This window comes from Salmo trutta, chromosome 16 (genome assembly GCF_901001165.1).
Source record: "Salmo trutta chromosome 16, fSalTru1.1, whole genome shotgun sequence".
Taxonomy (NCBI): Eukaryota; Metazoa; Chordata; class Actinopteri; order Salmoniformes; family Salmonidae; genus Salmo; species Salmo trutta.
This window is the reverse complement of record NC_042972.1, coordinates 14,972,238-14,996,662: the sequence shown is the minus strand read 5'-3', so window position 1 is coordinate 14,996,662 and position 24,425 is coordinate 14,972,238. Positions and strand designations below refer to the sequence as shown.

General features: G+C 42.1%; 2 protein-coding genes across 4 annotated transcripts in view; both read right to left on the bottom strand.

Moving 5' to 3' along the window:
- Nucleotides 1–341: 341 nt before the first annotated feature.
- LOC115150154 (heme transporter hrg1-A-like) lies at nucleotides 342–11,700 on the bottom strand. The gene is made up of 3 exons (XM_029693130.1): nucleotides 11,268–11,700; nucleotides 5,725–5,892; nucleotides 342–2,163 (listed from the first exon to the last, which is right to left on the bottom strand). The coding sequence occupies exons 1-3, from the start codon at nucleotides 11,395–11,397 to the stop codon at nucleotides 2,027–2,029; spliced, it is 435 nt and encodes a 144-aa protein (XP_029548990.1). The 5' UTR covers nucleotides 11,398–11,700; the 3' UTR covers nucleotides 342–2,026.
- An 8,948-nt stretch (nucleotides 11,701–20,648) lies between these two features.
- The window catches only part of LOC115150153 (integrin alpha-5), a 69,717-nt gene continuing 65,940 nt past the window's right edge, over nucleotides 20,649–24,425 (bottom strand). For 2 of the 3 annotated variants that reach the window (XM_029693129.1, XM_029693127.1), the window contains exons 27-30: nucleotides 23,189–23,302; nucleotides 22,715–22,817; nucleotides 22,388–22,537; nucleotides 20,649–21,957 (exon numbers count right to left, since the gene is read on the bottom strand). In XM_029693129.1, the coding sequence (XP_029548989.1) occupies nucleotides 21,881–21,957; nucleotides 22,388–22,537; nucleotides 22,715–22,817; nucleotides 23,189–23,302 (444 nt within the window). In that variant the 3' untranslated portion in view covers nucleotides 20,649–21,880. The remainder of the gene's footprint in view (nucleotides 21,958–22,387; nucleotides 22,538–22,714; nucleotides 22,818–23,188; nucleotides 23,303–24,425) is intronic. The other variant, XM_029693128.1, reaches the window with a different exon arrangement.

Sequence of the window (24,425 nt, the reverse complement as noted above, 5' to 3'; positions counted from 1 at the left end):
CTTTCTATCTGCTAGTAAAGCTAATTCAAAAGAACGGAGCACATCTTTGTAAAATCAGTCTATAGACACTTCGCCCTATGCCTAGTACACACTCACATTGTACAACAGAGGATGTTCCTTTACACTTGTGTATTAGGTAGTTGTTGGGGAATTGTTAGATTACTTGTTAGATATTACTGCACTGTCGGAACTAGAAGCACAAGCATTTCGCTACACTCGCATTAACATCTGCTAACCATGTGTATGTGACCAATAACATTTGATTTGATCTGAGGTACAACACAAGGTTGTAACTGTTATGTATGACTTTGTACGAGATGTACTACCAACGCAATAAAAACGGCTGTCCTACAATTATATTTTATTAATATGGCTCTCACATACATACCTGTACAACAGACATACATTCCTACACACACGCAAGTGGATATACATCATTTCATGTTTCATTATTACAATATGCTACATGTGGTAGCTCACATAGAAACAACAGACTTTTAAAAAGGAAGAACAGGATCAAATTAATCTCCACAGGCAGCAGTATGACGATCACCAATATTTTGGATCTGAGAAGCAACAAAAAAATGTTTATGATTACTGAAGCATTCACGTAATTAGTCCTAGGTCCATCTGTAGTGCACTATATAGGGAGTAGGGTACCTTTTCGGACTCGGGTCCTTGTGTTGGGAGTCAAAGCATTTACCGGAATAAAATTGGTCAAAGGCTCATATTATTAAGCCCCAATGGTCCTTCTCACACTTGTGACATCATTGGTTCGGTCTTTGCTCACTTTGTTGACAACTTCCCATCACGGCAATAATAAAAATGCTACAAAATATCTCCATTCAAATACGACGAGTACTAAAGACACATTTGAAATGAACTTGCAACTGTTGTAAAAGCAGTTGTTCTTACATTATGGGATGGTAGTACAATCTTTCTTCATATAGTCATTTTATACAGTCAGTGGTGGTGGGATGCTGTGAAAGTGGCTAACACTGGCAGGTATAATGCTATAAGACTTTATGGGGGGGGGGGGGTCAAACAAGTCTTATGATAAGTCTTACAAAGCATTATAACTGCATAAAAAAATGCATTATACCTGTCAGCATTAAGTAAAGTGTTTCCAAATAGTGTTGAGACCCAACAAACTAAATGTAGTGGCTTCATCACATATACTGACTACAGGTGACAGTAAGTTTTTATGAACCCAAGCACAAAGTGCAAAAACGGATAACACAGAACAGAGTCATAATAAAATCCGACCACTTGGATTTCCCAAACATGCCTGTGACGTGTCCTATTGTTGTCTAGAATTGATGTTCTATGATTTGTGCAGGTAGAGTACAGTTATACTAGACTGAGATGAAATCTGAGATAGGCTTACATCTAAAAACATTTTCCAACAGCCAACATATTTGATGGAGTGACGCCCCCTTGTGGCAAGAGAACGGAAATCAATTTTGTATCATAACCACAAATAAATCAGAGAGAAATGATATATATATATATATATATAAAAGACATCCTAGGTATATTGTAGATGTACATGATCATCAAGGATTAGATACAAATTCATCAAATAAGAACCCCTAATCTCATAAAGAGAGATATTGGCATATGACTAAAACAACTTTAGAGGACATACAACAGGAACACAGACAAGAGTGTCACATACATATGTATAGAAAGACAGTAAAATACATAAACAGTAGAAAATAGGGATGAACTTGTGGATAGACTGGCTAGCAGGCAATGAGCATTCCCTATTTCTGTGAGCTTTTTAAGATTCTATTGTGGATTTTCTATTTCTTTGATATTGAATAATACATTATTAAGGAAGAGCTTGCAGGTAAGCATTTCACTGTACTGTTTACACCGATTGTATCCTGTGCACGTGACAAAATAACGTTGACTTGATTTCACAGACATAGGAAAAGAGGGGGTAACCTAAACAAGGAGGCTCGGGCATAGGTGGAGATCATGGTACTCATTCCCTCACTATAGAGGGGTTCAATGGCCTTTATCAAAAGTCACTGAGGATGCTGATGTCAGCAAACTCTTTGCGGTAGCGGTGGGAGTAGAGGGCCAGCAGGATGGACCACTTCAGGGTCATTAAACTCCACACGCCCGACAGGAACAGGCTCCTCGGGTCAGTCAGTGCTGGAAATGACAGAGACATGACAGATATTAGAGTCTTGCGGACTCAGTGCAAAAGACCTGATTGGCACACCGTTACACATTTCATTGACTCAGGTACTTCTCAATGAAGGTTCCTGTAGAAAAACTGACCACAGCTTCAGGCTTGTAACATACACAAAGGCAATGGATTTCACATAGAATAACCCCATGAACTTATGTGATTTCACAGCACAAAATCTCTGGGAAGCAGTCATTTTGTGTGGAAATAGATTTAACTAAAAACAAAAAACTAAGCTAAGTGAGAAGTAGGCATTGGTCTGAAGTCGAAAAAGAAAGGAAATTCACGAGCACCACAATAACTATTCCACCCATGCTCTACCAAGGTTTTCCAGAGCACAGGTTTGACCTACTACAGCAGCCATGTTGGTCTATTGTACTTCAAATAATGTGTAGGCAGGTTGCTTAAGATTCAAACTTTCTCAAACAGCCTAATTCCTACTCTTAGAGGAGGTGCTGCCACAATAATGTGACTTGAACCGCATACATGTTAAAGTATTGGATTCTTCACACATCCCATTCCAATACCAGTTCAAGCGTTTTAAAATTATACGAAAGCAAGCTTTTCTTTTATACTTAAAAGACCATCACGCTTGATTGAGCAAGCTGTTTTGTCTTGTAGTAATATGTGGTGCCTGCCTGTATTTCGTTAAACCTTTTATTTTAGCAATACATGTAATTGAGAAAAATGTATATTTCATAACATATTTTTTGGGTCAGTAGGCACCCAACATAACAACAGGTTATGGTGTGTTGGATACAGTCACTCTTTTAGAGGTCTACAGAGCCTGTCTGCATTCCTGATTTCTGTAACCGTTAGCTTACCTGTGTAATATTCACAAACTCAGAAACACTTGCAAACATGGTCCTGTTTTATCAATTGCTGTGCGGATCAATGGGCAGTTCATTACCCATGTGAAAATGAATATGTAGCTTAAAGTTGTGTGCATTTGTATTTCATGTTGCAATAAAGATGATAATGCTATAATAATAATAATACACATTTACAATAGGCCTATATATAAAAATACATACAGCCTAATGAGAGATATATATATATATATATACACACACACACACACACACACACACACACACACACACACACACACACTACCGTTCAAAAGTTTGGGGTGACTTAGAAATGTTCTTGTTTTTGAAAGAAAAGCAAATTCTTTGTCCATTAAAATAACATCAAATTGATCAGAAATACAGTGTAGACATTGTTAATGTTGTAAATGACTATTGTAGCTGGAAACTGATGATTCTTTTATAGAATATCTACATAGGCGTTCAGAGGCCCATTTTCAGCAACCATCACTCCTGTGTTCAAATGGCACGTTGTGTTAGCTAATCCAAGTTAATAATTTTAAAGGGCTAATTGATCATTAGAAAACCATTTTGCAATTATGTTCGCACAGCTGAAAACTGTTGTCCTGATTAAAGAAGCAATAAAACTGGCCTTCTTTAGACTAGTTTAGTATCTGGAGCATCAGCATTTGTGGGTTCGATTACAGGCTCAAAATGGACAGAAACAAAGACCTTTCTTCTGAAACTCGTCAGTCTATTCTTGTTCTGAGAAATGAAGGCTATTCCATGCGAAAAATTGCCAAGAAACTGAAGATCTCGTACAACGCTGTGTACTACTCCCTTCACAGAACAGCGCAAACTGGCTCTAACCAGAATAGAAAGAGGAGTGGGAGGGCCCGGTGCACAACTGAGCAAGAGGACAAGTACATTAGAGTGTCTAGTTTGAGAAACAGACGCCTCACAAGTCCTCAACTAGCAGCTTCATTAAATAGTACCCGCAAAACACTAGTCTCAATGTCAAAAGTGAAGAGGCGACTCCGGGATGCTGGCCTTTTAAAATTATAAACTTGGATTAGCTAACACAACGTGCCATTGGAACACAGGAGTGATGGTTGCTGATAATGGGCCTCTGTACGCCTATGTAGATATTCCATAAATAAAAATCAGCCGTTTCCAGCTACAATAGTCATTTACAACATTAACAATGTCTACTCTGTATTTCTGATCAATTTGATATTATTTTAATGGACATTTTCTTTTTGCTTTTCTTTCAAAAACAAGGACATTTCTAAGTGACCCCAAACTTTTGAACAGTAGTGTATATACACATTATTTAATTGCAGAACACAGTAAAGTCCATTATTCCACTGAAGAGTATGAATTAGGCTGTTTAAGAAGGTTTGAATCCTTAGCAACCTGCATACACATTGTTTGAAGTACAATAGACCAACATAGCTACTGTTGTAGGTCAAAGCTGTGTGCTGGAAACCTTAGTAGACCATGGGTGGAGTAGGCATTGTGGTGCTCATGTGAATTTCCTTTCTTTTTGGCTTCAGACCAATGCCTACTTGTCACTTAAAACATTGTTTTTTTACACCGGAAGGTGATTTTCTGTTAAAGGTGCATTATACATTTCCACAAAAAGCCAGACTTTTTTTCACAATCAAGTCAGTCATCAGCAGTGCTATTTTACCCATTAATTCAGCCTCCGCCAAAAGGTCTGGGCCTTAACAGCACAGGTGGTGTGTGTGCATAACTGCAAGGGTTGCTGGTTTAAACCCTGGTCTGCTGGATGTTGCCTTCTAATAACTCAAATCAATTTTGAACTGTTTGTAGAATGTGTCGAATTGACCATGGATAGACAAAAGTAATTGTCTGTAGTTTTCAGAAGGTGAAAAGCTCAAATGATTGCGACAGTCTTATATCGCAAAATATTACTCAATTCCCGTTGAATGCAAAGTAAAAGAAAATGGTTAAGTCATAACATTTTGAAGGTTAAGTCATAGCCATTTTTTTTCTCAGCTACAGTTTGAATTGTGTTCTGACAGTGAAATGTGGCTAGCACCTTGGACTATGGAGTAGGCAGCTAGCTAGTGTTGCAAAAGCCCATTGCATGCATTGTAAGCTAGCACCGTGACAATTTGCCTAAAGTTTAGTGTTGGTTTGAACTGATGTAGCTAGTGAGCGATGTTTTGTGGAAAAATGTAGGACTGGCATTTGGACGCGAGCTAGCTAATGCGAGCTGACTTCTGTGTCAAGGTCAACTGTTGTTGTTTGGTTCTAGCTAACTAATGGCTTAAGTAATTCCATGACCAAATATAGCTTGCTGCCTTTCTTTCCTGTTTGTTAGCTGGCTAGCTTTCAGCTGACTGGTGTTAGCTAGCTACAGAGGCCAACTGCTAGACTTTGGATAAGCAAGCTAACGTTACCCATCTAACGTTTGCTAACTTTACAGTCTTATGTTGGCTAACATTGCCTAGCTAGCTAACTGGCTATCATAGCAGCCAAGGACGTTCGCTAGCTTATTTGTTTGTGCTCGGATTATACGCAAGTGTCTAGGTCAGCAGTTTACACAGATGACTTCAGCCTTATATGAAAAACAGTGATTAGAGAATGAACAGTAGAGCAAGTGAAGGGCAGATGAGAAGCAAATTAGGATCAAAGAAGGAGTGAAGGAATGAGAGAGTGAATGGAGTGTGTGTGTGAGAGACTCACACTCTTTGTTGGTGATGGCGAGGGAGAGGAAGGTGATGAAGGCCACCACTGCCAGAAGGGCGAAGAAGACTCCCATGAAGAGGAAGAACTTGAGGCCCTTCAGCCAGGTGCGCCAGTAGTCCTGCAGGTACATGATGTGGGTGATGAGGGCCCAGAAAGCCAGCACACCTGAGGGGGAAGAGACACAGAAACACAGACAGTCAGGGGCTGGTTGTTCAAAATCCTTACACTTTGAGTCAAATTCCTGACATGATGAGACAAGCACTAAGTAACTTTCTTAAGTATTTAATTGAAAGAATTTGAGGATGAAGATTTCCTCTTTGTTATAAAATCTTGAACTGCATTCAATGAATCAAATGTATTTATAAAGCCCTTTTTACATCAGCAGATGTCACAAAGTGCTTATGCAGAAACCCAGCCTAAAACCCCAAAGAGCAAGCAATACAGATGTAGAGGCACGATGGCTAGGGATAAACTCCCTAGAAAGGTAGGAACCTAGGAAGAAACCTAGAGAGGAACCAGGCTCTGAGGGGTGGACGGTCCTCTTCTTGCTGTGCCAGGTGGAGATAAGAGTACATGGCCATTGAGGTTAGGCTACTATTTGTTATTGTGTGGAGATGTGTTAGGGGCGAACATATTCTGACACAGCACATAACGTTTTGCTGTGTCATTTGTGTCTCAATTCAAACTGTTGTCACTCACTCCATGTTCCTCTTTTACGGTGTCAGCTTCATAACAAGTCCATTTGACAACGTGTAGCACTATCCTTCGTGAATCCCCTTTCACCATTTCTTACACAATATTTGAACTGTCCTTACTCGTTGGGCATGCTAGGTAGGACAAAGTGGCAATGTTAAGGGCCATATTCACAACGAGTCTCAACGTAGGAGTACTGTTGACAGGCCTATAGAAACAGTCTTACCTTTTCGATCATCATGAATAAGTGTAAATAGTAATACAGTTACATATTGGGATATTATTTTAGACGGTATATATCGTATCGACAATATCGCAATTTTATTTTTGTGCTAGTTGGCTGTACCTGTACCAAAACGCCAGTATTTCTCCTTCATAGTTTGTTCTCCATCTTCTTTTTAAATTGGGAGAAAAAAATAAAAAAATAAATCAGCACTTTTATTTCCATGACCGATCAAAACTTGTTTTCTCATGGCTCTCTCTTGTCCCTCTGCAGCAGACATACCGTGAGCAATATGTTTGGAACATCAAATCGCAATAAAACCACAGTATCAAATCCCAATACATATTGAATCGTGAGAATCACAATACATATAGAATCTGCATCTAAGGGTGCATTCGTAAATTCCCTCTGGATGTCTACTCCGATTTCAGAGCACTCTCGTCTGAGTGTCCCAGAGCGCAGAATAACTGATGAATTTACAAACGCGCAAACACCCATTGAATATGACTGGTTTCAGTAAACGTCAGAAGAAAAAACGCTATTAAATTGTTGCCAGCAGAACAGTTCGTCACCAGCGCTCTAGATAACATGAAAACAGCCTAACCAGCTATGCTAGGGCGAGTAAAATGGTCAGAGTGAGGTTCTCTCATTTGTGTCTGAAAGTAGCTAGCAAGCCAGTCAACTTTAGCCAGTTACAATGCAGTCAAGCAGCCAAGCTGAGGTCAGAACGCTCAGCTCAACCCTACTCCTCGGCCAAAAAAAAGTTTGGTTCACTCCAGTACAAAATGCCATTGTACAAAACAAGTTAGAGAAACAGACCAAGCCAAAAATAAACACTCTGAATTTACGAACGCCCAAAGCGCACTCTGGCACTCCAGAGTGAATTTACGAACACACCCTAAGTATCACGATAATATCGTATTGTGAGGTCCCTGGCAAATCCCAGCTCTAGTAAAAATAAGTGTATATAGACAGGGACGACTAGATCCTGGATCATAACCCACTGACACATGTTTTGAATACAGGCCCAGAACTAATGAGGAAGTAGTCTACATAAACTTTATGTTCTCTCTTCAGGGTTGGGGGTTAAAAAGTTTTAACAGTGTTTGAGGTTTGAAAGTACCATACTGGCTTTCTTTCAAGCATGGTCAGATAGTGATTAGGGCTGAGTCTTGTTTCTCCACCCTTTTCCTGAAGTGTGCACTTGCACACTTCCTGTCGTGGATTTAACAAATGGTGGAAACTCCCTCCTACCAATGCTTACAACAATCCAAAGCTTTTAAATCAATGATGGGGAGTTTTTGGGGGAAAGTGTAGAGAATTGGGATACAGAAAAGCTACTAAGTTCAATTGTTAGAGGGAGCTTCAAGTTTTATTAGTCGTATGTTCGGTATACACATGGTATACACCGTCCAATGAAATGCTTACTTGCAGGTTCCCTTCTCAACAAATAAACAACAATAAGAAATAAAATATAAGAATATGAACAATGCCTCAGCAGAATAGAATAAACATTTTAGCATAAGTATAATACAGGAAGGCACCATTTATTGTCCAACATTTACACATTTTGGAGAACAGCGGGGGGTGGCAATAAGAGTCTGATAGCAGCAGCTGTGATGTGTGTGTAGCATGAATGTATATGTATGTGTGAAAGTCTATATCTGTGTGAGTGTGTGCGTGTGTGCTAAGGAGTGCAGCTGGTCAGTCCATTTCAAGAGTTAAGCAGTCTGATTGCTTGTAGATAGAAACTGTCTCTGAGCCTGTTGGTATCAGACTTCATGCTCTGATACAGAGAAGGCTTGTCTTATTCTGCTGTGTCAATTAATTAATTTCCCCATCTCATGGTTTACAATCATATGACCAAGCACACGCCAAAAAAAAAGTGCAAGAATTGCACCTTTATTGATTGTTTCTCTATTGGCACAGGCACCACACATCACATGCTGCTATCATGACCCCACAAAAAAAAAAGTGGATTTGGCCTTTGGAACATTAATGACAGCGCACTTTATAAAAAGTCATTTGCCTTCATGTTAGATTGAAATCATGGATTTAACAACAGCAAGATGTACACTGTATGTGAAATATACATATTGTAATGACCAGACTAGATCATAAAGGAACAATTGTCCAGACAGAGGATTGAGTTTAGGAATTTATGGTTTATTAACCCAACTTCACACAGGCTACTGTTTGGCCGTAGCCCACGCCAAATAAATGAAGGATAGCCTATAAAACAACGTGACCTCTTGTGAAGACCAGACGTAAGAGATAGAACAACGGCTAAACCTGGTCTTAACTTGCAATGCGCCATCCCCCTGCCCAACCCCCCTCCACGCCACTCCGCCAACCACCAGGATGCCCGGCATCAGAACATTCCAGGCATTCCCGTGATTGGCAGATAGCAGGTTGATTGGCATGTCGGACCCCGCGAACACTGGGTACTGGTAAGTACAACACAACCAACTAATAGCCTAACACATAGCGGGTCGCTATAATACAATACAAATATATTACTAAATACATCACTAAATAGGCATCTGCAGCTACTATTCTGTTCGAAGAAGAAGTATGAGAAGTTTACAACAATGAAGAGAGAGAAAAGTCACACAGATAAACTTGCTGACCTGAGAGGATGAACTAACGAGAGCTCAAAGTCCACAGCCACAAACGCACCACTAATTAACTAGGTCACTACATAACTGACAAAAGGGGTGCTCTTAGCATTACACTGTCAATACCTGTGTTTTACAACACATTATAAAATAAAAACACATAAATAATACTAGGCAATATAGTACATTTCTTTATTGTACAATTACTATGCATGGTTGGTAACTAGGCCTTAATGATCCTCCGACTGCAGTGTAGCCAATGTTCAATACCGTAATTTCCGGACTATTAAGCGCACCTGAATATAAGCCGCACCCACTGAATTAAAAAATATATATTATTTTGAACATAAATAAGCCGCACATGTCTATAAGCCGCAGGTGTCTTCCGGTACATTGAAACAAATGAACTTTAACGAAGCACGGCTTGTAACAAAAATAAATAGGCTAACGAAACACGGCTTGTAACAAAAAATAAAAAATTAGCAGTAACCTTTAGTTGTCTTTTTGCACTGAGTCAATTCCTCACGCAGCTGTTTTCAACTTCTTATCATCGACTCATTAAGACCAAGCTCCCGTGCAGCAGCTCTATTTCCTTTTCCAACAGCCAGATCAATCGCCTTCAACTTGAAAGCTGCATCATATGCGTTTCTCCGTGTCTTTGCCATGATGAGGGTGACAAAATGACTACTGTAATCAGAATGATGGGAAGTTTGAGAGCGCTCGATTTAATCTAAACAGTAAACAAAAAAGCAGTTTGACCTTAACCCGTTCGGCAATTTCATTGGTCTAATGAAAGCTTCATGCCGCCAAAAAACTGAGCACGTCACAGAATGTGTTTATTTGAAGAAAAAAAATAAAAATTGAAAGCGGGAAAAATCCATATATTAGCCGCGTCATTGTTTAAGCCGCGATGTTCAAAGCGTGGGAAAAAAGTTGCGGCTTATAGTCCGGAATTTACGGTACTTGAAAGTTTAATTGCTTTATGGTAGGCGCAGGCTTCCACTCTTATCAGGTCAGCAAATTGTAATGGTGATGCGGAGATAACTTCCAATGGGATGAGTAGCAGGACTTGTGTGCCAAGTTCATCTGAGGAGACTGTTTAAAAAGGCTGTGTAAGCAGAAATACAGTACAGTTTGAGTTGACACCTGACAGGTTTTTGACCAGTGTTGTTTTAGCATCAGGAACATCCAACATTCCAGGTTAACCAGGAAGGCTTTCAACTTACTCTTGAAAGTTGTAATAGTAAAATGCACAGGGTGAAATTTCAAAATTGGGTAGTGCATCATCAGTTTTCCTCTTGTCATGTCAGTCATTGCAGACCTTAGAGAGCCATTTATAACTTGTCAGAAATGTCCAGATCAACAAGCCCATGTCAGCTAATGTAACCGATGTGAAATGGCTAGCTGGTTAGCGAGGTGCGCGCTAATAACGTTTCAATCGGTGACGTCACTCGCTCGGAGAACTTGAAGTAATTGTTCCCCTTGCTCTGACTTTCGTGGCGCGATGGGTAACGGTGCTTCATGGGAGACAGTTCTTGATGTGTGCAGAGGGTCCCTGGTTCGAGCCCAGGTAGCGGCGAGGAGAGAGACGGATGCTATACATTAACGTTTTTAGCTAGGTTTTTTTATTTGCCCATAGGTTTTGTAGTAATGTGCGAGTCACTCGAATACACATTATACATGGAAAAACGTTTGAATTGCAAGAAAAGTTGCTTTAAAACTGCTAAATGATATCTGCATGATATCTGCAACATTCTGTAGTTAACGTTCCATTTTCTTTTGGAAAAATACATTCAAGTGTGGGCTTCTAAACATGTGTCACTCCAAACTCGAGGACAGTAACACTTGTAACATGAGATGGGTACCGACACTGTGTCAATATCCAGTTCATGCGAGTCAGATGGACAATTGCATCCTGAAAATATTGCAAAAGCTAATATGTTACATCATGTCTGCAGCCTCATTCACAAAATAAATAATTGTTTACATTCTGGCTAATACTTTACCTGATAATCCTCCCATTGCAGCTGTCCATGATTGTTTGTACGCGATGTTCCACACGAGAAACGCAGAGAATCCTATAAGCATGCCCAAAGAGGCATACCCGATACTGATGTACGTCTTATTGAACCCCATTGGGGACGGATGACACACGACAAGAAGACTTAAATAACAATACCGTCAACGTTTAAAAACAAGTGCTTTGTTTTGAGAAACTCGCTTCTGTACTCCACGACTCAAGCTAGTTTAACAGCTGCATGGTAGTGTACTGGGATAAAAACGTCCGAACGACAATAGTAGTTAATACGTTACGTTGCTGCAAATGTGAGCTAAATCGACATAGTTAATATAAAAGTCTATACAATAACGCAACACGAACGATGTGCCCTATTTGTAAGCTAAAAACGGTTGTTGTTATTCTTCTTCTGCGTTTCCGACAGAATAGACGCTGTATTGCTGCCTTTCTCAGGTCGGAGTGCGAATTACACATTTGTGACCGACCAGCTCGATTCGGTAGCAAAATGTGAAAATTGTGTTTTTTTACATTGGATAAAAGTAAAGCCTCAGAGCTAGAAAATGGTATATCATACACTACAGTAGAGGAACAATGTAAAAGTAATTCTGCTTTGAAAGTTGATACATTTGTAACCTCACGTTTGAGAAAATGGTCCTTGAATATTTTGGTACACCAACTGGATAGCTCTTCTTTGTCGACACCCATTCAGCATCGTTCACACCCTCTTAAACTTTAGCCCCACCCAGCTCTTTAGGGATTTACATGTGAGGTCATATAGTAAACAACCAAAGATTTCAAGACTAAAGTCTGGTTTATTCAATCTGGAGTGCCAGAGTGTGCTCTGGGCATTTGTAAACTCAGAGCGTTGTCAGATTGTCCGTTTGTAAATTCAGAGCGTTTTGCTCTCAGATCCGAGCGTTCTGACCTAACAATAGCAGTCAAGCACCTAAGCTAACTGGCTAACGTTGGCTAGCTTTCTATATTACTTCCAGACACAAATGAGGGAACCAGTTTACTTGACCTAGCAGAGCTGGTTAGGCTGTTTTTACGTTATTCATAGCGTTGGTGACTGCAACTGTGCTGCTGGCAACAATTTAATGACGCTTTTTTACCAACGTTTACTGACACCGGCCATATTCAACGGATGTTGAGCATTCGTAAATTTGTCAGTTATTCTGAACTCTAGCACACTCAGACGAGTGCTCTGAAATCGGAGTAGATAGCCAGAGCAAATTTACCAGCTACATCTATTGACAGTTGTTGCAGTGACATCATGAACATTCTATTGACAGGGTTACTTACATAGAGGAGTCTTTTGTTTAGACATGTAGCTAGCCAGCTAGCTAAACAATTAACCATAATCCCAACTCATAAAGTTACTACCCTGCATGAATCTGCAGGTAGCTAACCAACCAGGTTAGCTACCTGAATCTGCAGGTAGCTAACCCCACATTCCTCACACCTCCCATCTGGGTGTTTCCCCACAAACACTAACCAACTTCCCAATCCAAAATGACCCCACCTCAGCCTTGTCAACGGAACCCCATCCCTCCCTTCACTACCCAGATACCTACTGACCTTCCACACATTTGCTTGACAATGCTGTTATCTAATATTCACAGCCAATGATAAGGCATCAATTAAATCCTTATGCTGCATTCATAACCAGTTGGGAAGGTGGTAATTGCCAGTTGTGAAGTTTTAAATATGAGTTGAATGCATTCACATTTTGAACTGGGAAATACCATGGAGGCCCATGGAGATCATTAGAAGGCTTGTGCCCATAAAAATGATATCCAGAGCTGCTTTCACTTTCTACATTAATAAATGGAGATGAACAGAATACATTTTGTATGAACAATTTGTATTTTGTTCTTAACATAAACAAATACTGATGAAGATGCCTCCATGCTTGCTGTCTTTTTTGTTGACAAATTACGTCCGAGAGGTGCAAGTAGGAAACTCAGCGCACAGGGATGATAGACGAGTTTCCCAATAGTAATTACCAGCTGGAGGGGCATTCAAGTGAATTTTTCCCAGTCGTATGCTTGTATTTAAGAAAATTATGAGATGTTGTGAATGCGGCATCACACCAGAGAGAGGTGGTAGGCTCGAGCGACTGCGGAATTATGAGAAACCACCGCCCACTGACTTGATAGAGATTGCTCAGTCATTCTGTGGTATTGGAAGACTTGATAGAGATTGCTCAGTCGTTCTGTGGTATTCTTGCACACCAGCAGGCAAAAAATATATAACATCCCTCAGCACCAAATACCCTAGTTTTGTACTCCTAGTTATTCTTACACCTCTGACGACTCTTGCCACTTCCTTACCTTAGTTCTCGGAAGCTTGACCCTACAGCCCTCTATTGACATCTATAAATTGTGTAAGCTAATATACAATAGCTTGTATAAGCTAGCTATATAGGCCTAAGCTAGCTGAATAAGATCAGTTCATCCTGTGTTACAATATACCTTTCATTACTTATCATGTGCTACTGAATACAATACTGTAGTTAAATAAAGGTTAAATAAAAATTGTACAAAAGGCTATGGAGATATAGCAGAATAAATAGAAGTTATCATAAAAAATATTAGTTAATCACAAGAAAACTGTTTCTCCGCCCACGGGTGATGTGGAGCAGAACATGCTAAGCGATCTCCAGCTCTGAGTAGAAGAAGCTAGAGAAATGAAAGTCAGAAAGTTCCAGCCATTTCCTGTGTTTGTAATTAGCTAGATTGTTCTGTTTTAGCCAAGGCCAGTGTGAGTCCTTGCTGAGATATAGCCTGAAAACACTTGACAAATCCCTTGGCAGACCCCTTGAGTCTTGTAGAAAGTCAGAGGTCAAACTCACAGCTTCTGGACGTCCTGATGTCACCCCAACTGTTCCAAACATCCTACCCCTGGCTGTCTCTGACCCCCTTTCCTCCCAGAGGGACCTGTAAACCAAAGAGGTCGCCTCCCTCCATCAAGGTCCATCCTTCCCCTGTTGCATGGCAACAAACTCTCCTTCCCCCCATCCTACCCCAGGGATAAGGAGCAACTGAGGACCACTGCTCAGAGTGGAACAGGGGTCATGGCTAGAAAGGATACACCTTTTGTCAAATTAACGTCAAGTTGAATTCTAATCTAATTATCCTAAACGCCTATGTTATTTCTTCTAACTTGCTGTGCAATTTCTCCTAACATGCTGTAACGACCCTGGGTTTATAAGCGCAGAAATCGACTCTGCCGCCCGAGCATGCTTTTGCGGCACAGTCGATAGCGCGCCGGACTTCGGGCTTGAAGGTCAAGGGTTCGAGACCTGCTCCCTGCCTGCTGTTTCATTACAATGCTATGAAAAGTAAAATCTGACAAAAGCCGTATCCCATCTAGTCGAAACCTAGAACAGTGCAATGCAGTCTGTAAGCTTAGAGCAGTTGTCACAAACCGGTCGATCTCGATCTCCAAGGCATTCCTAGGGTGCGTTCATGAATTCACTCTGGCACTCCAGATTGAATTTCAGACACACCCTTGGTCAATCACCAAACATTTCTGTAAAAAACAACAACCTCGGAAGCTCTGGACGGGGACTGCACACTGAAGGCCTGATGCGTGGGACTGGCTTTGGAGGCACCAGACTAGGGACACGCACCACAGGGCTAGTGCGAGGAGCAGGAGCAGGACGAACTGGACTGGGCTGACGCACTGGAGGCCTGGTGCGTGGGGCTGGTACTGGAGGTACCAGACTGGAGACACGCACCCCAAGGCTAGTGCGAGGAGCGGGAAGAGGACGTACTAGACTGGGCTGACACTGGAGGCCTGGTGCTGGCTTTGGAGGCGCCAGACTGGAAACACGCACCTCAAGGCTAGTGCGAGGAGCGGGAACAGGACGTACTGGACCATGAGTAGGCACCGGCGGTCAGGAGCGCACCGCCTGCACAACCCGTCCTGGCTGGATGGTAACAGTAGCCCTGCACGAGCTGAGTGCTGGCACAGGGCGAACTGGGCTGTGCAGAGGCCTGATGGCTGCCGTGCGTAGAGCAGGTGTAGGGTAGCCTGGGCCTAGGAGGCACACTGGTGGCCAGATGTGCTGTGCAGGCATACTCCTACCTGACTGGATGCCCACTCTAGCACGGCCCTTGCAAGGAGCTGGGATCGCTCGCACCGGACTGTGCGTGCGCATGGGCGAAATCGTGCGCACTTCCGCATACACCGGTGCTCTCACTGCCAACCGCTCCCCATAATAAACACGAGAAGTTGGCTTAAGGCTTACCCTAGGCCCAGCCAAACTAAACATTTTTGGGGGTGCCTCTCGCACTTGCCTCTCGGTGCGTATAATGCCTCATAATAGCGCCGCTCCACCTTGGCTGCCTCCAGCTCCTCCTTAGGGCGCCGGTACTCCCCAGCCTGGTACCAAGGTCCTGCCCCATCCAGAATCTCTTCCCATGTCCATGACTCCACAGAGCTCTGCTGCTGCTCCTTCCTCCGCTGCTTGGTCCGTTTGTGGTGGGTAGTTCTGTCACGGGCGTTGTATGAATTAGACCAAAATGCAGCAGGAATGTGAATGCTCATTTTCTTATTTATTAAAATAAATGAACACTGAACAAAAAGAACGACGAAAACAGTCTTGTCAGGCACACAGCTAAACAAGAAACAACTACCCACAAAACCCATAGAAAAACACCCCTACTAAATAGGACCCTCAATTAGAGGCAACGAGGAACAGCTGCCTCCAATTGAAGGTCAAAACAATAAACTATACATAGAAATAGAAAAACTAGAAAATAGAACATAGTGTCACAGGCCGGCTCATAGCCTGTGGCAAAAATGAGAGGACATCAACAACCGGTATAGGCCAATTCAAAAAGTTATTTATTATAAAACACTCCCGGCCGCAAACCTGAACCTATAGGGGAGGGTCCGGGTGGGCATCTATACTTGGCGGCGGCTCTGGTTCGGGGCGTAGCCCCCACACCGCCCGCTGATTCCACCGCTTCTGTGTCGCCAGAGGAACCAGACCATGGATCATTGCCGGAGGCTCTGAACTGCCGACCGCCGCTGAAGACTCTGGGCTGCAGGCCCGCCGCTGAAGACTCTGGGCTGCAGACCGTCGCTGAAGACTCTGGGCTGCAGACCGTCGCTGAAGACTCTGGGCTGCAGACAGCCGCTGAAGACTCCGGGCTGCAGACAGCCGCTGAAGACTCCGGGCTGCAGACCGCCGCTGAAGACTCCGGGCTGCAGACCGCCGCTGAAGACTCCGGGCTGCAGACCGCCGCTGAAGACTCCGGGCTGCAGACCGCCGCTGAAGACTCCGGGCTGCAGGCCGTCTCAGGAGGTTCCGGGCTGCAGGCCGTCTCAGGAGGCTCCGGACTGGGGAGCGTCGCTGGAGGCTCCGGACTGGGGAGCGTCGCTGGAGGCTCCGGGCTGGGGAGTGTTGCTGGAGGCTCCGGACTGGGGAGCGTCGCTGGAGGCTCCGGACTGGGGAGCGTTGCTGGAGGCTCCGTGCTGGAGAGCGTCGCTGTAGGTTCCGGACTGGGGACCGTCGCTGCAGGCTCCGTGCCATGGATCATCACTACAGGTTCCGCACCATGGATCATCACTGGAGGCTTTGTGCCATGGATCATCACTGGAGGCTCCGGGCCATGGATTATCACTGGAGGCTTCGTGCCATGGATCATCTCTACAGGCTCCGGGCCATGGATCATCCCTACAGGCTTCTTGCCATGGATTATCCCTACAGGCTCCGGGCCATGGATTATCCCTACAGCATGTATTTGATTGGGAATGGAACCAGGTGTGATGGAAGACAAGACAAAACCAAAGGAAAATTAAAAGAGGATCAGCGATGGCTAGAAGGTCGGTGACTTCGACCGCCGAACGCCGCCCGAACAAGGAGAGGGACCAACTTCGGCGGAAGTCGTGACAACAGTAGCCTACATCAGCCTCGCTGCCTACCCACTGGGCACAAACTGGTTGAATCAACTCTGTTTCACAATCATTTGTCAACGTATTGTGACGCGGCATATACGTGGAAAATATATTGGATTTGAAAAAAGTTATCAACTTTGTTTTTAGGGTGAAATTTCAACCACAGAATTATGTCATCATGGTAACCAAATTTCAACAGACAACTTCATATCATCTACACTCAATCACAGTTATTACTTAGCTTCATTGTTATGCCTTCTAATCACCAAAATGAAATTCATAAGTATCCACCCCTTTTCACACAACATGCGTGTACTATAGAACCACCTCATGCCACAACACAGCTGGAGCAGAATTCATATGAAATAACTGACTAGATATTTCAACACACAAAAATATTAGGAATTTTTACCTTTAAAACATCAGATCTTCAATGTTATATTCATTATCATAAAAAAAACAATAGTCTTGGCATTACCTGACTATTATCAATATGCTACCTGTTAGGAATGACGCTGGAGAAGAGAAGCAGGTACGGGGAGTCAACATTTAATCAGAACAGATATGAAAACAGGAGAGGAACAGAATCGTGCAAAACACAGATGTAAGACAATCAATGCAGCAGCGGCGAACAGAGCTGGGGAACTGACGAATATAGGGGAGGTAATAAACAGGTAATTGAGTCCAGGTGAGTCCAATAATTCTCTGATGCGTGTGACGAGGGAAGGCAGGTGTGTGTAATGATGGTGGCAGGAGTGCGTAATGCAGGGCAGCCTGGCGCCATCGAGGGTCAGGGGGGAAGAGCAGGAGCAGGTGTGACAGTACCCGCCCCTAGGGGCTCCACCCCGCATCCCACCTGGGCGAGCCTGACGGGCCCGGCCGAGGCACGGCGATGGCCAAGCCGGCTGGGCGTAAAATCCCAACGAACCGGCAGAGGCGTGGGAGTCTGGCGAGCCGGCTAAGGCATAGGAGCCTGTCGATCCCACTGAGGCATGGGAGCCCGATAATCCGCCTGAGGCGTAGCAGCCTGAGGAGCTGGCTGTGCGTAAAAACCTGACGATCCGGCTGAGGCCTTACGTGGGATGGGCGTCTTCCGAGCCAACTGGGGCAAGGAAGCCCGACGATCCAGCTAAGGCACCCCCAGTTCCATCGGCGGCAGCCCCTGGACCCGACGTCACCACCAACCGAACCGCCAGCACTCCCTGATGCTTAATTTGATGGCTGCTGCATTCTGTTAGGAATGACGCTGGAGAAGAGAAGCAGGTACGAGGAGTCAACATTTAATCGGAAGAGACATGAAAACAGGACAGGAACAGCATCAGAAACGGGTAAAACACAGATGTAAGATAATCAATGCAGCAGCGGGGAACAGAGCTGGGGAACTGACAAATAAACAGGTGATTGAGTCCAGGGGAGTCTAATAATTCACTGATGCGTGTGACGAGGGAAGGCAGGTGTGCGTAATGATGGTGGCAGGAGTGCGTAATGCAGGGCAGCCTGGAGCCCTCAGGGGGAAGAGCGGGAGCAGGCATGACACTACCGTGAGAATGATTGTTGAAAGTTCTCCACTTTAAAGCTAAATAGATTCACTGTTGCTAGCAAAGTCATTCCAAAGGTTAGGTTTAATGGAGCAAATTAAATGTGACCATATGTTGTCACTCATATATTATCATTGATGCTATTTAGGCCTATATACAATAGCATTTGCAAAGTCATCAACAACTATTCCAATTCCAGCAACAGGAAATCAATTATAATTATGTGGATTATAATTAATGGCATTTTTTTGTAGGGATTGATACATTTTCAGCAGGGGCGAAAATCTGATATCAACTTTGGGGGGGACAATTACATTACATTTTCTCAAGAGCAATTCCTGAGGGGGACACCAAAAGTAGTGCTGTAACACATAGCCTACATTGTAATATGGTAAATGTATATTGAGGAACCAAAGAAATAAGGTGTTTGCCGTACTCCTAACTACCGGTACCCAAAACTACACAACTACTCACAACAGCAATACCATTGCCTTTAACAAATCTTAGTTCAGTCACCAGTTTAAGTTGAGAGTGGGGGTATCCATGGCATTTTCCAATTATGTTCCTATTTTACAAGTAAAAAAAATGGAGAACCTTTCATAATGTTGCCAAACAAAGACTCAACAAACTTACCTGAGACTCCCTGTCTCTGCCAGTCTGTCCCTGCATATCTGTCCCCAACTCTGCTGTCTGTGTGCCATCTGTTGCCTGCTCTGCCTAATGACATCATTGTGAAACATTTCCATTAGAATTTCATTTCTTTCTTATGAACTTTTTATCAACTAGTCTTTGAGATATTAGGCTACTAGGGTTCTTACTTTGCGTTTTGGTGTACTGAAAAATACTCTGATGTCCGTCTTTTATTTTTCTGCCATTTTTCTACCTGGCTGGCTGGCTACACACACACACAGTGTGTAGGTTATTTACAGTAGGAGATGGGCTTCTATCATCTTATCTTTTATCATTCTATTTGGGCTTCGATCTAAAAGGTAGCTAGCAAATGTGAAACGGATTAAAATGACAAGAGTTGACAGCTGTATGAGTTCACCATTTACACAACATATGCTGCAACCTTTTGTAATTTTAATAGTTTGTTTCATATTGGCTGGCTTCCAACAATAGCTGAATTTGCAAAGCTAGCGAGCACCAATTCAGTTTCAGTGGTGTTTGCTATAATCTTTGCTACCCGGGTTAAATAAAATAAATAAATAAAAGTTCCTTTGTGACAATTTAGCTTTTGCAACGAGACCATTAAATATATTTAAGACAATGGTAGAAGAGAGTGTAGTTTTGTTCAGTTTGGACTTCAGTTTATCGCTAAGGTTATCACAGGGACTTTGAAGCACTAACTTACATCATCTGCATGCTGATCTCGGAATAAATTGACGATAGCAAAGATTCCATCTTTGACGAGGCCACATAAATGGAATAGGTACTAGCTAGCTTAATAGTTAATATTTGCGCGCTAGCTCTGCATATTCAGCTAGTGTGTGTGCGCGATTGACTGGATTAACCTCACGTCAGTTACGTTCATTGAGTGCCTTTCAGACAGTGGCTACGACCCCTCTGTTACCTTGCCAGTGGATCAAACCATTGTGAGGAAAAGGGTGGGGGGGTCGCAATCTTTTGAAACTTAAAAACGCGCTATTAAGTGTCTATAATCAGCACAATTGCTTTCATTGCGTATTATTAAAAATATTTAAATTACATAGTTATGTTTCAGTGATATATTGGGGGGGACAAATCATATTTTTCCCAGGATGGGGGGGTCGTGTCCCCCCCGTCCCCCCCGGGATTTCCGCCCCTGATTTTCAGTTAGGGCAAATTACGTTTTTAAAAGTGGAAATGACAAACTTTAGAAGACTTTTGCATTTCCTGCTGTGCATGAAAATTACTGCAACAAATTAAATATGGCATCTGTATTTGGATAGGGTAAAATAAAATGGTAATTTAATTTTAGTCGTCAACAGCAAAACAACATGAAAAAGCCATGGCAACTCCCAACATGGGAGGGAATTATTTCACAGAAAAACATATTTCCAATGCAGTTTGATATACTCTTCACAAAATTATAAATGTACTACTTTGAAATATACATCCGCTCAAAACAAAGAAAAAATATCCTTAAGTATGATCAAATTCATTGTGTTGAATGCACAAAAACGTGTTATAAATAGTGATTAGGGGATGTGAGGTTATATCCTTCAACTGTAACAATTATCTAAAAACTTCTAGCACTGTATTTACAAATGTGGTAAAGTTGCATAGTAACAAAATGCATCAGAAAGAACATGACAGATAATATGTTTAAGCAAAAAGGCCAGGTGCGTTTCCTCTAAAAGAATCTCTGACCTCTCTCCAGCTAGCAAGCCCTTATTGTAAAACTGGTGGCTATGAGGCAGCACTACACTGTAGAAAATCTGAAATCGCACTCGTGTTGGCAGATATGGTGATATACTGCCAGCTGTCCAACAGCGCAATGACCCTGACTAACTGATTGTCGACAAGCACCTATTAGTAGTAGTAACACCTGTTAGCAGATGGTGGGCAATGTTAACTTGCCATCAGGGTCAGGGATGGTCTATTTCGGGACAAAGTAAGGCAATTTGGAGTAGCAAACTCCATCAATATGTTTTTGTGACATTGAGAAAACACATTTTAAATTGACTGATACACTTTATGAGTCTATTTCTGCTCCTAGCATTCGGAGGACTTTGGCTGTTACTGTTCAATAGCACACCTTCCCCAACATTCTCACCTCATAGATAAAGACGTATTTGGTGACTCAAACAATTGAATAAATGCTCCATTGCCTCAGCCAGGGTTGCTACTTTGATGGATATTTCCCCACATCAAAGCAAAAAGCTATATTTTAAAGAGATTATTGTCTATGCAAACCGTATGCAAAATATACCCGTTTTCAGGATAGCTCTATTATAATGCAGGCCAGACATCTCATTGTGGGTTTGCCTGCTTCAGCATTTCAGTGCAGTAGAAGGCTGAATGCCAGTGAGGTCCCAGTGGTACTCATCCTGTGGATGGACTTCCTTTCATACATGAGTACTCTGTGGTTTGTTTAGAGTTATAAGTTAAGTCCAACGCAATGCCTTTCCAGTTTTCAAAGCGACGTCTGGGATGGTCCATCGTTTAGGCCTCAGAAGAAGCCTGTGGTTTGAGTTGAGCTTTCTCCATGGCTGTACCATAAGGATTGGATCGTTTGAAGAAGCCCAACTGGAAAGATTGAAAGAGAAAGGAGACTTAGAACAATTTCAAATGTAATAATTACATGAATAGTCCTCATAGTACCAGACAGTTTAGTTAGTTTGCAGTTCATCGTTATTTGCTACCAACATCCACTTTCAAGACTGTCAAATTTGAAACACTTGATCTTATCTAATAGTTTTTAGATACCATTTTATGCTACTTCCTGGATGAAAACAACTGGTGGTATCATGGTCAGGTTGTATACTGGTTGTAAAAGGAAGTAAAAAAAGATATATTGTAATGTGGTTGCCTGACCATATAACAACCAAAATGTGATATCCCAAGACATCATCTGGTTATATGACAGATTCTCAATCATCAACAGTTAACAAGCATTATGACATTACATGCTTGTAATTTAGTATGCTAAGTTTTTCCTTTACGTGGCCACCCTTACCTTGTAGAGTACATATATGACCAGGGCTAGCAGCAGCAATCCAGCCAGTATGGCCAGAATGATGATCCACAGTGGTACCATGTACTGGTTGTCTGGCTTGTTCCACATCACTGGAGTCAGGACCTGCAACACATGTTGTTACCATGGGGAAATGAGAAGTCACTTTTAAAAATAGATGACTTCAAATCTAAATGTGACATTACTCATAAAGTTTTTTTTAAATGTTTTGATATCCCAAATCGCACAGACAGGACAGGCCTAAAGCATCCATACCATAAAGGTAAATTAACAGATTATTAAATAAAGGGGAGAATAAAACAGCACTTGCCTTCTTGGATCCACTGGGTTTGAGTTTGGGAGCGATGGAATAGGGCATCTTTTCGACTCCGTACTCCACAGAACACTCCAGCACATACTGCTTGTATGCCCTCTGCAGCATTTGTCCAAAGAAAGGATGAGTTGAATAAATCATTTTAAATATATTGCCAAAGTGTGTACCAAAAACCAAATACCTTTCGCTGTAAAAGTTCACTACCAGGAGAGGGCGGCATTGTACCACAGACTTGCGACCTACATTTATCTGTATCGCTTTCATTCTTCGTTTTTTACTACTAATAATAGCAGTAGTATTATACTACTAATACTACATCATCATAAGGATTGTTAATACCAAATTCAATCACATTTGATCTACACAACAGAATATACAGTACATGTGCTATTCAAATGACCATTTAATATGAGGAGAAGGAGAATACAGGACATGACAGCAGTACAAACTACAGAGTCACGCTCTCTCACCTCAAGGAAGGTCTCAGGCCAGATGCGTGAGCGGACGGTCAGAATGACACTGCTTCCTCTCTCCAGTAACCCCACATGACAGCGCAGCCTCCAGCACTCAGCGGTAGAACACGACTATGGAGGAAGGAACACAGTCATCAATACAGACCACCAGTGCATTACATTTAATCAGTCTCACAAACAGTTACAGCTAACAGCCTGTGATTGTGAGCAGTACAAGAGGCTATACAGAACTTTTGCTTCTGGGGTATCATTCAAGACCAAATTGGAGGTAAACAATTAGTAACTCAACTTCCATAATGCATCTTTAAAGTAACTGTCCAGGGAAAATCATACTTTTAAAAGTTAATATTCTGTTAACTCATACCCAAATAATGTAGACTCGTCTTATACTCGTATTTGGGGCCAAAGTATAAATTGGAGAAAAAAACACTTAAAAAACCTCACCTTAAACCTGTTTTGCAAACAGACCATTTAAAAAATGCTTGCTATTTCCTCATAGAGAATGATGTCATTCTGCCTCATTGGCTGAGCTGGTCAATCAGTGGCCTGAATATTTGTAATAACCGTTATACGCCCACACCATTCTGTTGTTGGGGTACACCCACACCATTACAACACAGAAAAGCTGCTTTTTAACATACCTAAATGAAGTAAATGTATATAACTCATTATTGTAATTAATTATAGGTAATGTTTCATAGAAATCTGGAAACACTGGATAGTTCAATTTTAGGTTTTGGTAGAGAGAGAGATTCCCGTTGCTTTAAATGAAAGGGAATGACACTAGTTTGTAGTTTTGTGTCCTTGGTGTAAAATGAGGAGCCATGGTTAATTGTTCTGTGGTCATTCGTTTTTGAAGTGACAGTATACTGACTGATAGGGGAAAGGAGGAATGAATAATCGGGTGGAGAATGTAAGAGGACAAAAACAAAGAGCAGGAGACATTTATTTCACATAAAAATAATTCTATACAACGTATAATTATGATCAGAGCTTATTATGATAGATATCCTCATCTCCTTTCACGATAAAATGATTTCCCTTCAGTTTGTGTTTTGTGGGTATTAGGGGAAACCATGGATGGTTTTTATGTTTTCTTTCTGTTGTAATTCAGCTCATGAGGATATCGTTAGGACATGAAACGAAAGCCTTGACTAAAAGAGACTTCATTTACGATGAAAAACTACGAACATAAATAAAAAAGAATAATAGACAATGAATTCAGGAAGAGAAG